At 40.3% G+C, this 16,471-nt stretch overlaps 1 protein-coding gene across 2 annotated transcripts in view; it reads right to left on the bottom strand.

The window, feature by feature from the left end:
* Window positions 1-16,471, bottom strand: part of UGGT2 (UDP-glucose glycoprotein glucosyltransferase 2) — a 4,352,373-nt gene that overhangs the window by 3,699,008 nt on the left and 636,894 nt on the right. For both annotated transcript variants that reach the window (XM_044072987.1, XM_044072988.1), the window contains exon 6: window positions 12,592-12,766. In XM_044072987.1, the coding sequence (XP_043928922.1) occupies window positions 12,592-12,766 (175 nt within the window). The remainder of the gene's footprint in view (window positions 1-12,591; window positions 12,767-16,471) is intronic.

The raw sequence follows: 16,471 nt of genomic DNA, 5'->3' as shown, positions 1-16,471 counted from the left end.
CCTGGCTTTTTGCCTGAATTAGACAATCGTCCAGGTATGGGTATATTTGAACATTTCTTTGCCTGCAAAATGCAATAACTGGAGCTAGGCACTTTGTGAATACCCTGGGTGCAGTAGATAAGCCAAAATGCAGTGCAGAGAACTGATAGTGTGTGTAGCTTGCTTTGAAGCGTAGGTATCTTCTGCAAGATTCCCTGATTGGGATGTGCAGGTATGCTTCTTTTAAATCTAGTGTTGCCAACCTGGCATCTTTGCCTAGCATTGGAAGTAATTGGTGAAGAGTTAGCATCTTGAATTTTGCAATTTCCAAAAAGGTGTTTAGAGTAGACAGGTCCAGGATAGGACGCCATGAATAGTCTTTTCTGGGTACCAGGAAAAGTCTAGAGTAGAAACCTTGTTCCTTTTCCTCTTCCGGTACCAGTTGAATAGCCCCCCATGCTTAAGAGAGAAAGTACTTGTTTTTGTACCTCTGCCCACTGATTTGGGGGTAGGTCCGGCCACCCACTTGGTGTTGGAAAACTGTGGAAGTGAAATCTGTATCCCTGGGACACTATATTTAAAACTCATTTATCCTGGGTAATGAGTTCCCAGTTCTTTGCATGAAGAGCAATCTTTCCTCCCAAAGGGGCAGTCAGTTGATAAGTGCTTGAAAATTTTAAACGGAAGTCATTGAGACAGTTTACCATGGGGGGGGAGGGTCTTATTACTCCCAGATTTGGAAGTGGAGGCCCCCCACTGCTTAGTCCTGTGTGTCCCTTGGGAATGAAACCTGGGGCTTTTGATGTGTCTGGGTTTGGCTTGAGAAGACCTGGAAAGAGCTGGAAAGGACCAATTCTTAGAGGGCCAGTGCCTACTAAATCTAGGAGGCTGAACTTGTAAGAAATCTTTAACAGTTTGCATATATTTAGCTTTATCTTCCATCTTTTTAAGAATTTCCTCAGCCTTGTTGCCAAACAGGCGGTCCTGATTTAAGGGAGCATCCAACAATTTAGCTTTAACATGATCAGGCAAAGATCACTCCTTTAACCAAGCATGCCTTCTGAGCACAGACCCAGTAACAGCAGCCCTGCAAGAGGCCTCTAATGAATCAAAACCACATTGCAAAGTATGTTTTCCAACTTGTTCAGCAGAATGCATTAAATCCTGTAATTCTTTATTTTCCACAGAGTCAGGAATCAACATAATTGTCTGTTTAAGCAATCCAATAACATGTTGCAGACCCTTTAACATATGAAACTGGCAGTTTACAGCCCTAATGGCCAAGGTTGCAGAAGAGTAAACCTTCTTACCCCCATCTATCCATTGCCCTGGAGTCTCTATCAAACGGGGTAGGATTTTTAGCAGTAGAAACCTTAATGCCCTTGGGCCCTGTGAAATAGTCTCTGGATCTGCAATAGGATTTTTAAAAAGGAACTTGTGTGACGCAGGCACCCTGCAGTATCCGTCAGGTTTTTTGGGAGCAGGAGGAAAGGAATCAGGGGCCAAACCAGATTCCGAAAAAGGATCATCAACAATGTCTAGTACAGGAGGAATAGCTAAAGGCCTATGCTGAGTAAGGAGTAAGAAATCCCTAAGCCTCTTTTTTGAATCAGAAAAATCCTGGCTTTCCCAGTGGAAATGCTCCCATAGAGTATGCAAGGTTTCCCCAAAAGAAAAGTCCTCTGGAGGGGAAGCAGAGGGAATGCAGTCCTCTGCATCAGAATCCTCATAAGTAGATAAGGGCAAATCCAACTCATCAGAAGAATCAGAAAAAACAGAATTCTGGTCAGAAGATTCATAAACAACTTCAGTCCTAGGCCTCTTAGAAGGGGGGGGGGGTTGGCTACCCCTGATTAGAGTTATTAAATCTTCAGCCATTCTTATCATTTGTTTTTAGGCAAAGAGGCCTGAGCACGTGGCCTGGGTGTCAGTTTTTTAGGCATGGTTCGAGATTTAGGCCTAAGTGAAGAAGGAGGCGGTTTAATATGCAAGTCCGTAGGCCTGAATACACCCTCAGAAGCAGGTGCCTGCACAGCGGCTCCGGACACATCCAAGGTAGAGACATCCGCGGGTTCCACAGGTGAAGCATCTTGCGGCATACCGGACTCCGAATTGGTCTCAGTAGAGGCCTGTGAATCAGAAGTAGCAGGTATCAAGGGCTGTGAAAGCACCTCACTGAGTACTGGCGAACTGGCGACTGACTTAGGAGAAGCGTGGTCGGCAGTTTTGGACCTCGGTGGCCTGCCTCTGTCCTTATCTTTGTGTATTTTCGGAATCACGGTAGTCGGATGGCGGACCGACGACATTTCTGGATAATTAAACCGAGAACCGAAATATTTAGAGGCAAAAATATACTGATGACGGACAGTGCGCTGATTAACTAAAGCACAAAACTGACAGCAAGGTACGTCATGGTCAGGGCCTAAGCAAGGGATACAGTATGAATGAAAATCTTTATGAGGTATTTGCTTTCCACAAGTAATGCAATTATTAGCTTTTACTGACATCGCTAAGGAGCAAGAAAAATTTTCCCCAACGGGGTACTTAGCTTTAGTTGAGGACTTCGGTTCTGAAACTCGAAAACGAAAATTTCAGGAGTCGGCCGACCGGCACTTGCAAACTGCTTCAGGCACCGCACAGCAAGAAAGACTAATGTAAGGGCGTCAGCTGCATGTTTTATACCCCTGACGACCTGACGTCATGAAAGAAGGGACAGCAAACGATGCAGGACTCAAGACTTTGTTAATCAGGCTGACTGAGGGCTACCTGCAAGCAGATAACCCAAATGTAATGGCTGCAACAGTGAAACACGAAGAACATCCTATGTTACACGTGAAATATACAAAATATAAAAAAAACATAACATTAACATATTGTACATACAGCTTCACATTTTAAAACGGAAAGAACAATCCCTTACATACCTTAATATTTAAAACCTCTTACTAATAAATAATCATTAAATTACAACTTCAAAGCATTAAGTTCCAACAGTGGATGAACAGATAAAAAGTTATTTAAACCTGGGATGGTGTTAGCATTTAACCTAAGCTGCCACAAAAGTTATTTATGTTCTAATTTTATTTGTCATTCATTTCCCCTAGGGTTAGGAACAATCTTCTCTAGTATACCAAACAGAACCATGTCAAACTGTACACAGCAGAGAGAATGTATAATGCACTATTAAAATTCTTATTTTTATGTTATACAAGTGCTCATAAATCCTTTTATGCAGATTTCTTTCCGTTTTACAATGTAAAATGCTGGACAGGTTGAGCACTTTGCCAAATAGACTTCCTCTTTACTTTGACAGTTTCCTCCATGAAAATAAATCCTGGATCTTATTCCATTTTCTAAAACAATTGTGTCTGCCTCCAAAATATAAGCACATTGATTGCAAAAAAAAACACATTTTACCATCACTTTTGTTTGTCTACCAAAAGATCCCATATCAGTACAGTAAGATCCCATATCTATTCTAAAATATTTTTCACATTACAGGTCATCTTGTAAGTAAATAATGGTTCACTGCCTAATACACTGAAAATCTCAGGGCAAACTTTAACTATATTCAATTGTTATCCACAATACATTTAATTTTGTTTGTATATTTACTATATTCCAGAACTATAGCTCATTCATATTTCTTGTTTCGAATAACCGATTCATTCTCATGCATACTAGCATTCTTATCAAAACCCACTCCCAAGAGAGATTTAAATTTTCATCCCCATTCTCTTAACACTTCTTCCTTTAAATTATAAACTAATTCCTCTGGGTAACTTCTAGAAATTAACATTTTAGAAGCATTATCCATTTCTTAAGTAAATCATCTTTATTAGAAGTCATCCTGGCCACCCTAATGTACTGCTCTTTTACTATGTTTTTCTTCTGGGTCAAAGGTTGGCAGCTTGAAAAGTGAAGATAAGTGTTACTGAAGGTGGGTTTCCTGTAAATTGTGGATTTAAAACCATTGTCTCTTACTGTAATCAAAGTGTCACGATAAGTTATACTAGTCCAATCCAGATGTGAAGTGAATTTAAGAAACTGAGTAGTAGTATTCAAATATTTCATATATTTATCACTTAAGCCGAAGAGGACAGCCCATAAAATAAAAACATCATCCAGGAACCTTAGGTATAAATTAAAGTACCTAAAACTCACTTTTAAAAACATAATCTCTCTCCCAATCCAGTAGGATAAAACTGGCATAAACTGGGGCAAAAGCAGCACCCACAGTTGCTCCCTTGACTTGTTTAAAAAGCTTACCTTCAAAGTAAAAAAAATGTTACTTGAAACCAAATATGTTATTTCTACAATAAAATTCAGTTTATCATTAGATAAAAATTCATAGTCCAGCAAGCTGTTATGAAACATTTCTAATCCTTCATTATTTGGAATAAATGAAAATAGGTCAATGACATCAGTTGTAAGGAGTATCAAATTTTCCTTCCATAATTCATTTATTTAATCTACCTAAGACATCAAATGAATCTTTTAGAAGGTGTGGGGTAGTATCATAAAATGATTTAAGATGTCTGTCTAAAAAAGAGCTAAAGGGGAAGTTTTCAAACCTTGGGCAGCAACAATTGATCTAAACTGTGTGATGGGGAAGAAAGAGGTAATTGGGAACATATTTTATGTGAGTGTAATGACTTGGCAGACTTAAAAAAATTCCCTGCAGACTAATTTCTCAGAAATACTGGGTAAGCAAATTGGAGCAACTAAGGAAAAAGAAGTTATGTACTCACTATAATGTTTCATCTGTGTTGTCCATTTTCATTCTTCCTCAACATATGGGTCCAGATCCGATCCTCATATCTGACTCAGCCTCTGTTCTACAGCTCATGGAAACCACAAACTCTCAAGCTCCTCCCTTACCGATTACGCTACAGGTTTTCCTCCTTCTCCAAATCTTGTTTGCAGCTCCCAAAAAATAGACATATTACCATATTCCACATATTAAGGAAAGTCACTTTCTGGAGGTCAAGAAAAAGGAAATTTAGTTCCTGAAGCACTCTCTCGTTGTTCCAGAAGTCATCAAAGAAACATGGAAGGGGGTTGGAGGGAGAGGAGTTGAGGAAGAATGAAAATGGACAATACAGATGAAATGTTATGGTGAGTACATAACTTCTTTATTTGATGTTGTCAATTTTCATTCATTCCTCAACATATAGGACAGAGTCCCCAGCTGACGAAATCCTGGGTGGAATCTAAGGAAGGATATTCCAGAGTACTCTAGATCCAAATGCCGCTCTTCCTCACGAGACAAGATCCAGTTTGCAACAAGTAATAAAGGTATGAGCACTGGCCCAAGCTGCAGCTGAACAATCATCATCCATGGAAGCTCTGGCTAGGAAGGCTGATGAGGTTGCCATGGATCTAGTTGAATGGACCTTTAAGGGTTGTTATATACAAAGAAAATACAGTCAAGTCACCCATTTTAATAAAGTTACTTTTGAAACCAGATGACTCAATTTGGTTTTCGAAAAGGACACAAACAATTGGTCATACTTCTTACATTTCTCAATTCTGTGCATATAGAAACGTTAACTGTATATGAATGTCCAATAAATGTAACATGTATTTGCCTTTGTTAGAGAAATGTGGAAAGAATACAGGGAGATTAATGGATTGATTAATGTTAGAATGTGACACCCCCTAGGAAGGAAAGGTTGGTTCTTAAGGATACCCTATCCTTATGAAAGATTAAGTAAGGATACTTAGAAGATAATGGTGGCAGTTCTGACACTCTCCTAGCTGATGTTATGGCTATGAGAAAAATTGTTTTCCAAGTTAAATATCTTAGTTCACATCTTGCTGCAGATTCAAAGGAACTCTAAGGTGGGGCCTGTAACATTACAGTAAGATCCCAAGGTGCATTATGGTCTTTGAATGGGGGGCTGTAGTAAAAATGCTCCTTTTATAAAGGCTTTACAAAGTCGTGAAGATGCTAAAGTAGAATTATTAACTCCAGTATATAAATTGGATATAGCAGCTAGCTGAAGTTTGACTGTACAGGGACTAGTCCCTTCACTGAAAATGGAAGCCAGGAATTCAAGGATCTTGTGTACAAGTGCTGAGAAAGGGTCTGTGTAATGTTGTTGTGCTTAAAAGGCCAAATTTTTCCATTTGCTCTTGTAGATTTTCCGGGTAGAGGCCTTATGAGAAGATAAAACAATGTGTTGCACTGGAGATGACAGCTTTGGCTGTCTGGCTATCAATGGAATTAGAGATACCATGCAGTTAAATTGAGGCCCAAGATATCTGGGTGTATCAAATCTGTCGGATGAGACAGGAGGTCTGAAATTGGATCCAGAATCCAAGGTTAGTAAACTAGATTGAAGCCAAAGGAAAGGAAACCAAATCTGTTGAGGCCAATAAGGGGCAATGAGGATGACTCTGCTCTTCAAATGAGATGCTTTCTGTAGAAATTTGGGGATTAAGGGAGTTGGAGGGTAAACATGCAGGAGACATGCGGGCCAATCGTGAAGGAGAGCATCGCTCTGCAACTCCCCCAGCATACGAATTAGGGCAAAGAACCTGCTGCATTTTGCTGGCCCCATTGGCAGACATTTCCACCACTTCTGTGTTGAGAAACCACTCATGAGGTAATAAAATGGACCTGGTCAACTTGTCTGCTATCACTTTGGATTTCCCTGGTATATGCATTGTTACCAGAAATCAATTTGAAGAGATGGCCCACTGCCACACACTCGAAGCTTGTCAACACAAGAGGTAAGATCTGGTTCCCCCTTGTTTGTTGATGTACCATACTGCAGACATACTGTCCGTTTGTATCATAATAGTCCTGGAAGGGAGAAGGTCTTGAAATGCCTGCAATGCTAGGAGTACTGCTCACATTTCTAGCACACTGATATGCAAGTTTGCCTTTACAGGGGACCATGTGCCTTGAACAGTCTTCCCCAAGAAATGCCCCCCCCACCCTATCTAGGAAGCGTCCATGGTCACTATGGCCTTGGGTTGAGGGAGGATGAATGGATGACCTTGCAAAAGTTTATCTGAGTGAATCTACCACCAAAGGAATCTTTTGCAAGCCTGAGTTATGCTGATCCTGGTGGACAAGGGTTAATGTAAGATGGACCACTGGGTTGCCAATGCCCATTGTAGAATTCTCATATGGTACCTTGCTAGTGGAAGCAGAAATATTGCCGCTGACATGGACCCCAGGGTCTGTAATAACTTGCTAGCTGGTAGCAATGAATTCGGAATTATTCTGACAGCTTGAAAATGAATGGTTTGAACCCCCGGTAAGGGCAGAGATGCCATCACTGATGTTGTGTTGAAACTGGCTCTGATGAATTCGAGAGACTGCGAAGGCTGAAGTTGAGATTTCTTGTGGTTGATTGTGATGCCCAGATTGGAACAAGTCTGGAGTACATAGTCTTGAGTTGTTATCAGTAGATGCTTGGTTGAGGTGGTAAGGAGCCAGTTGTTTAAGTATGGAAGCACTTGGAATTCTTGCAGTCTAAAGTGAGCTACCACTGCCATGCATTTGGTAAACACCTTGATGGCTGTGGTCAGACCAAAGGGCAGTGTTCTGAACTGGTAGTGACTGGCTCCCAGCTGGAAGTGTAGGTGTCTTCTCGGCCATCTGTTAATTTTTATGTGATAGCACACATCCTGGAAATCTAGAGCACATCCAATTGTCCTTGTGCAGGAAAGGCAAAATGGACTGAACCATAACTATCTGGAAGTTAGTAAGCTGAACTGACTTGTCCAGGATGTTGAGATCCAAGATTGGTCTCCAGCCTCCTATTCTTTTTGGCATTAAAAAGAATCTTGAATAAATTCTGGATTCTTTCTAGTCTGGGGGGAGATCCTGGATGACACTTTTGTCTAACAGCATTTGTATTTCTAAAGCTGCGGCTTTCCTCTGACTGAGTAGAACATTGGGAACTGTGTTTTGTAATGGCAGTGTTAGAGGAAAGGGAATTATATAGCCTCTTGAAATGATCCTCTGCACCCAAGTAACTTTTGTTAAGTTTTGCCAGGCTCTCTGATGCAGGGATAAATGATCCTAGATTGCCTCCAGAGGTGGGCAATTGGGCCTCCTTTCAGGCCTGTCAGAGAAAGAATCTCTGGACCCCTTGTTCTGCAGGCCTACTCTGCCATGTGGGCAGCATCTTCCATTGGAGTTCCCTTCTGTGCCTCAAGGGGAACTTTCTGCACATGGATCATGGAAAGGAGCCTGTGATTTCTTGAACCACATACTTTGACCACCTTGCCGATTCCTAGAAAAGGCTCTCTGACAGTCAAAAAACATACCACAACAGCAGACAAGTTTCTAACACCTGGAGAGCATGTCTTTAACTTTGGGGCCAAACAACAAACCTCCATCAAAAGGAGCACTGATGAAGGATGACTTGAAGGGCTCAGCAAGATCACACAGGTGCATCAAGGCATGTTTCCTGATGGAAAAGCCTGAACCTATTGCTCTTGAGGCTCCTTCAGGTGTATTTGAAAGAGCCTCATAGATGAAGTCAAAATGGACTGAAGGGTGGCTAACTGTGAAGCAACAGAAGACTCTGCCTCAGCAGTACTAGTCCCTGTAAGGGTTTTTGAGAGTTCCTTAATAAAATCCCTCTGTAATCTGGTAAAGTGCGCAAAGTAGTTCAGGGACCTGTGTGCGAAGGTCACTGATGCATATACTCACTTCCCAAATCTGTCCAGCGCCCTTAACTCTCTGGTGGGCAGAGAAACTCAGTTCCATGAGTTCTTTTTTGCTGGCTGCTGCCACAACCATAGTATCTACCGGTACTCCTTTGTTCAAAAACTCCATTCTTTTCAGATCCTATCTAGTCTCTTGATGATAGCTCTATAGAAAGTGGTTCCTTCCATGCCCGCTGGGAAATCAAATTGATGAGCTCACCAGTGGTCACCCAGGAGGTAGATGGGCCAACACCAAAAGCCACTAGGAATACCGATTACTCTTGAGAAGGGTGGACCAACCACCCCACTGTTTCAGGATCTCTAGAATGCCTCTGAATGAGACATTGTTTGGATCCTTCCTCCTCATTGAAATCAGTATCATCCGTAACTCACTCCTGAAGGGAGTCCAAGTACCTCCTCTTGCACTTCCTCTTCCTAGGGACTTCTTCAGTGGGATGCCTTGTAGAATTATTGGAAGATATAACGATACCCTGTGGGGTCACCTGGAGACCTTGGGCTAGCTGCCCCTGTGGAGTGGAAAGCTGAGACTCATGACACAAAGACTTCTGAGAACCAGAAGGAAGATCTGAGGGGGAAAGAGCCATCTGATCTCGAGACAAGAATACTTTCTCCACCACCTCGAAGGCAGAATACCTTGGGAAGAAAGAACCTGTCAGAACCAAGACAATGTGCTTCTGGACCAACGGTTCCCTCCAGCCCAAAGCCACCACCCACGAGGTAGCAGTCGGAGCAGAACTCTCTAATGCTGAGGCTTCGAGAGGCAGAGATGGCTCAGAGAACTTCAGGTCAATCCTAACCCTCCAGATCAGACAACAAAGCCTCAGGTCTGACAGCTCTTCAACTCCAACACACTCGGAGCTGAAATGCTCAGAAAAAGTGTCAGATGCACGGATACAGGTATCTGTAGATCCGAAACATATGGCCCTTAGATACTTGGATCAGAGGGCTCTGAAACTGAAGGATAGATCGCAGAAGGAACCAAAATAGGTGGACTTGTATGAGTTATGGCCTCCAGACTCACTGGGGTAGGGATCAGGAGAATTCTCATCTGTATTTGTGTCGAAAGAACCTTCCTCATCATTCTATCCATGTCCGCTTCTGTGAGACTTAAGGACGAATGGGAAGAGGTGATGCAGGTATAATGATGTCTTTCCAGGAAAAGCGATGGAAGATGGGACTGGCTCCAGAGACGATGCATATCTGGGTTCTAGGAATTGGTTTTGGCTACAAGGAAGTAGGATCTGAAGAGACAGACCTGGTGTCTGAAGTGGTAGGATCTGACAATCTAAGCAATAAACACACATTTGATGGGTGTCAGACAGGGGAATCCTGTGCCCACACTTATTGCATTTTTTTAAAACCCAAAGATTTATCTGCCATTGTTCTTACTAATCACAATACAAAAAAGCAGAAAGACAAGAAAATAAGGAGAAGGATTTTTTGTTTGTTCGTTTTTTTAAGGAAGATAGGTGGAAGGTATCACAGACTACAAACAATGGTAACTATAGAAATACCAACAAGTGGTTAGGAAAGAATAGACCAACAATGGAGAAAAGGGAGTTTGCTGAAATACATCATAGTCTAAAGGAGTTACCAACTATGGTAAAAGTACGGGTAAAGGGAGGGTAATAACTAGAAATATAAAACAGGTAAAGAAAAGTACTTATCGTTTGAAAAAAGAACAAAATTTACTCAACAGCTGTAGCAGCCACATGTGTTTCCAAAGGTGGCAAATAATATTTGGGGAAGGAGGGTAACTGCAGCATTATGGGTACGGAAGAAGCTCGAGAGTTTGTGGCTTCCATGAGCTGTAGAACAGCGGCCAAGTCAAATCAGAGGATCAGATCCAGACCCATATGTTGAGGAATGAATGAAAACGGCCATCAGATACGATTTTTGAGCTGAGATACACAGTCAGAATTGCCTAGACATAGTAAGGCCTTGATGAGTTTAATTCTTGTGGCTACCAAAAAAAGCAAGTACTAGAAAATGGAAATCGGCATCTAAACCACTCATATTAGAAGTAATGAATACAGTAAAAGAAATAAAAGAAATGAAAGTCGGATCTTTTGAAAAAGATAAGAGCAAATCACATAGAAAAATGGGAATTGTGGGAACAATACATGCAGAATAATGTTTTGCTGGAGGAATGAGTTTTTAGGGAAGGCAGGAATTATATCAGTTATATAATGTTCAACTGACAATGAAGATTATATGTGATGTATAATGTCTGCATCTGAAAATATGTCAATATGGTTTGTTTTCATTTATATAAATGTATGATTGCCTATGTTGCAAGTGATAATTCAGTAAAGATGTTTCATTTTTTTTTTTAAACGACAGCCACCTCCTCATCTCTGCTTATGGTACTGGCTGCTGTGACAACACAAGTATCCTTCACCACTGTAGACAACTGCAACACTCAAGGGGGGTGGTAGATGGGGACACTGCATAGAATAGTTCCTTAATGAACCTTCAGTGTGTGTGAGCATACAAAATAATACATATACTCATGGAGAAAGATCCCCATTGGCTTGTCCATAGGTTTGCAATTAACTTATGCAACAGGAGTCTGGGTGGTGGAAAGAAATCTGAAAAGCATGGACAGAACATGTAAACTTAACTATATTAAACTGTATTACATGTGCAAAAGCCTACAAAATAAACTGAACCATGTATTACTAACTCTTCAAAAAGGCTGCAAGCTACTGTGAGACTGGAGCATTTTTCCTATAAAACAGTTCATGCACACAGCAGAACACACTAAGCTGCACTCTTCAGCCAATGCAAAAGCAGAACAGCTAAGGGATGATCTGCAATCCACTAGCACATTATCATTACTACAATCAGTGTGTCATCAATGGAGGAGTTGAAATGCAATAAGAACTACATCTTATGGGTCTGAACAAGGCACTGAATTATGATCCAGAAAAGCTATCAGTTTTAGCTACAAGGTATAGAATCAAAATATCAACCAAGAGGACTCTGAAAATTATACCCTATGCTGTGTGGTCTTGTATGATCACATACAGCTTTGTCACTATAAGAGTTTAACAAAACTGGAATATTTTCATAAACCCAAATATATATATATATATATATATATATATATATATATATATATATATATATATAGATATAGATATAGATATATAGATATAGATATATATATTTACAGTTCTCTGCCTTCAAACAGGGTCTTGGTGATACAGGCAGTCTTTACAGGTCTCCTTTAAATAAAGCAAGTTTAGAAAATACTTATTTGTTTCAACAAATAACATTTCCTGACTTTGTGTGACACTCAAGAAACACTTTAATGTTGTTGCTGCTCCCAGCTGTACCATACTGCAGTGCATCTAAATACACAGAGGCAAAGCAAAGTCATTTTTCAACATCTACTCATTATTAGTTTGCCCACTAATACTCCACTGTGGTACAAAACTGTCAACAGCAGATTAATGATTTTCAACTACAACTGATCTGTCAATCTCCTGTCATGCGTTCTGCTTATAAATTAATAAGAAGAAGTCTCAAACGTCCATTTTACTGATTTTATTGATGGTTTTAATTTGAGAAAAAATGGTTTAAAATACTTGGCTAACAAAAGGCAAAACCAGTAGCTTCTTAATTAGAATTATGCTCAAGGTGCAGTAAAATTAATAGAGTTGGGTTTCTTTGCATAGTGTTGATCATTTTATGAAAAGCTGGGATATGAAGCTATATTTCCTTCTTGGTCCTAAAGGTGCATGCACGTGCAACCACACACACACAAAATCTATAAAAAATGTTTCCTTGAAAGGATATGTTGAAAATTTGCACTTCCATAACACAAAATACAGACAAAGTAAAATAATGACCTACATAAATGTGTATAGCAAAATGAACAATCCAGTATCTATTGTGAAAAAACATTCATACCTGAATAAAATGACGGAGAACATAGTGGATTTCACCATTCTGAGTTTTCTCTAACAGCACCTTGTGAAATGTGACAAATTCCTTTGTGCCTAATTCTGCATACAGGATAACAACTGGAACACCCTGCTTCAGTGAAGGGAACTTGTGATCTCCTTTATAAAGATATGGCTCAGGTCTGTGATGTAAATATCCAAAACAGCTGATCAGTGTTTATAGGAACAGATTAGGAAACTGTAATAAACACACATAGTAGTCTTTCATTTACATGCAGAATGTTTAACTTGCATTTACATACAGAATGTTTAACTTAACTGAAATTATTCATCTGTTAATCAGGTTAAGTGGTCATCGTGGACCCATTTCAGCCATAATCCAGACAACAATGGCAAAGGTAAATTGATGGCTTAGAATGGTAAATCATTGACATGCTTTTTGAAAGTTGTAAGAAAGTAGGGCAGTTGACGAAACCCCCACACAGAGACGGGAGGACATGTGAGCACAACACAGACAGTAACCAGACATCAAACTAGAAACCCATACACTGAAGCTGTAAGGCAGAGATCTTAATCACCGAACTACCGCATGCATTTTAATTTTTAGGACCAAAACTATTCTGTTTTGACCAAAAGTGATGTGATGGTCCACCTGCAATAAATGCAATGACAATGGAACAAATGTTATAAACTACCGTTTTTACAGGACCAACGTAAGTTCAGTTGAACTACTGGGGGAACGATATCCATGGGTGATCATGCTGACCTACTCCTGTTCCCATCACTTTGGCTGCAATTACTCGAGTTTTCTGGCTAGCAGGAGCCCTTCACTGGGAGGAAGGTACTGTGTTAGATACACTAATTAAATAACCACTTATGCATACAAAGAGAAGTACATCATTTATTTCTAACTGGCTTAAAATGGCATTTGAAAAATGACACTGTAGAAAAAAGTGTGCAGCTCAGATGCTTAGTAATGAAAACTGGACCTCACAGACACACACAGTAAAGTGTGTGTATGAGTGAAAATGAGAGAGAGAGAAAGAGATACTGTGGTTAGTTTACTACCTGGCAACAACCTATGATTCTATACAAGTAAAGCTTACTGTGGCTTAAAGAAGACACAGCATGTACAATTTTTAAATGTGACTTATGTATCTGCTGAATATTCATAATTCCTGCACATTTACTTGAGTTTTTATAGGTTCATAGATTAGTACTAGGCTAACTGTCCTTGTGGGGCATTTTAAGCCTAGCCAATTACCCCATGTGAGAATCAAACCCTGCACCTTGGGTGCATAAGGCAAACATCTTAACCATAAAATTATAGAGCCAGACTGAATAGCAGCTAAACTAAGTGTAGACTAAGTGTACACAATCTGTACTCAAGAACATCCCTACTACATTTTTTGCTCCTTCTAGTCAGAAAGATTACATTAACTGTACAAGTAGACTACACTTTGTGGTAACCTTTATGAATCCATGTCAGTACTTCAAGCTGTAAGAAAATCAGCAGGAAAACTAACATTAGGAGGGAGAAGATGTGAGTTATGTTTGTGCTGTCTGTTCCCTCAGAACACTGTACACAGTGTGGGTGGTGATGAATCCCAGGTATGGTTTACAAAAAAAAAAAAAGTTTTGGTTACATGTTTCATGAAGGTATACAGTACTTTTCTTTATCTGCAACAAATGAAATTCAAATGTCCAAAGAATCTTTAAAAAGGTGCTATATATCAGTACTATATGTCTGAGTATTCTAAAACAGCTATGGAAAAGGAATCAGACTAATCAGTGTATCAGACCAAAATACAACAATATAAAAATACATGGATATTAGCAGAAAAATGCATCTAGTTGTTTATTTAACCACCCTGCCACTACAGTCATACTGGAAAATTGTCTTTTATCATCACCCCTTTCCACTTCTCTCCAATATAGGCTGAAAAATACAAGTGCACTGTAGCTAACATAGAACCACTGGGGAAAATAGTTATTATGGATCTTCATAATGACCTAAACCTGTTTCCTTCTCTCTAGCTGCAGTAAAGCAAGATTCTCCAGTATTCTCCAACACCTGATGCAACACTTCTGTGTATCAAAGTCACAAAGAAGATGGGCCTGTCTTGCAGTCTGGATGATTACCATCTAGCAACTCTCCCGGTCTTCTCTAGGGAGTTACTGAAGTGGTGTCATACTGCTCGTCCTCCTTCAAGAAAGGTACTACAGCTGATGACTGCAACATCCTCGTCCCAAGGCCAACCCTCTAATGCTTGTGCAACTACTTAAAACATGCAACATTAGCCTGAGGCTGGGCCTGGGCCAGCAGTTAGTCTCAGCTGAAGAAATTACTGGTTTATTAAGTCTGCCCAATGACTTCTGTTAGTCTTGTGTAGCTCCCACAACATCCTCGTCCGAAGGCCAACCCTCTAATGCTTGTGCAACTACTTAAAACATGCAACATTAGCCTGAGGCTTGGCCTGGGCCAGCAGACAGTCTCAGCTGAAGAAATTACTGGTTTATTAAGTCTGCCCAATGACTTCTGTCAGTCTTGTGTAGCTCCCACAACATCCTCGTCCCAAGGCCAACCCTCTAATGCTTGTGCAACTACTTAAAACATGCAACATTAGCCTGAGGCTTGGCCTGGGCCAGCAGACAGTCTCAGCTGAAGAAATTACTGGTTTATTAAGTCTGCCCAATGACTTCTGTTAGTCTTGTGTAGCTCCCTTCCCCTTTTTCCTTTCTTCAGTCTGTTTCAGCATCTGTTACATCAGTCTGTGTATATGCATGTGTATATATATATATATATATATATATATATATATATATATATATATATGTATGGATCTACCTTAGTAGATCGACAAGTTAAAAAAGCGAAAACGAATTCACCGACGCCAGAAGATCGCAAATCACTTCACCGACGCCAGAAGATCGACAAGGCAGAAGACCGACGGAGGAAGACACCGACGCTGAGAACACTGCGATGGGGAAAGGATGTGTAAGTATGCGGTAGTGACGGACGATAGGGTGCGAGTAAGGTAAGTGTGCGATGTTGACGGTGTGTAGGGGTAGGGGTTGGATAAGTGAGTTAGGGTTAGGGCGGGTTAGGTAAGGGTGCAAGTAAGGTAAGTGTGCGATGTTGGGCGGTCTGTAGGGTAGGGGTGGGATAAGTGAGTTAGGGTTAGGGCGCGGGTTAGGTAAGGGTGCGAGTAAGGTAAGTGTGCAATGTTGGTGGTCTGTAGGGGTAGGGGTGGGATAAGTGAGTTAGGGTTAGGGCGCGGGTTAGGTGAGTGTGCAATAGTGACGGACCTTAGGGTAAGGGTTTGGGTTAGGGTTGTAGATAGTTGTGTATGTATGGGTTACTGTTCGTTTGTAAGGATTTTGGTGTGCTTGTGTTGTTTGTGTGGGTTTTGGATAGGGGATTTGTTTTGTTTGTTGGTATGATGTGTCGGGTGTATGCAATGTTGTGTTTGTGCACTGTCGATCTTCTGGCGCCGGTGAAGTGATTTGCGATCTTCTGGCCAGTGAATTGCTTAAGCTTTTTAACTTGTCGATCTACTAAGGTAGATCCATATATATATATATATATATATATATATATATATATATATATATATATATATATATATACACACATACACACATACATACACACACACAGTGGATATAAAAAGTGTACACAGCCCTGTTAAAATGCCAGGTTTTTGTGATATAAAAAAATAAGACCACAATAAATCATTTCAAAACTTTTCCCACCTTTAATGTGACTTATAACCTGTACAATTTAATTGAAAAACAAACAAATCTGTTAGGGGAAAAATATAAAAAATAGACAATAAGCTGTTTGCATAAGTGTGCACACACAAACTAATACTTTATTGAAGCAC

The sequence above is a fragment of the Protopterus annectens genome, chromosome 5.part1, assembly GCF_019279795.1.
Source record: "Protopterus annectens isolate FY-2018-M chromosome 5.part1, PAN1.0, whole genome shotgun sequence".
NCBI classification, from domain to species: domain Eukaryota; kingdom Metazoa; phylum Chordata; order Ceratodontiformes; family Protopteridae; genus Protopterus; species Protopterus annectens.
This window is presented reverse-complemented; position numbering and strand designations above follow the sequence as displayed.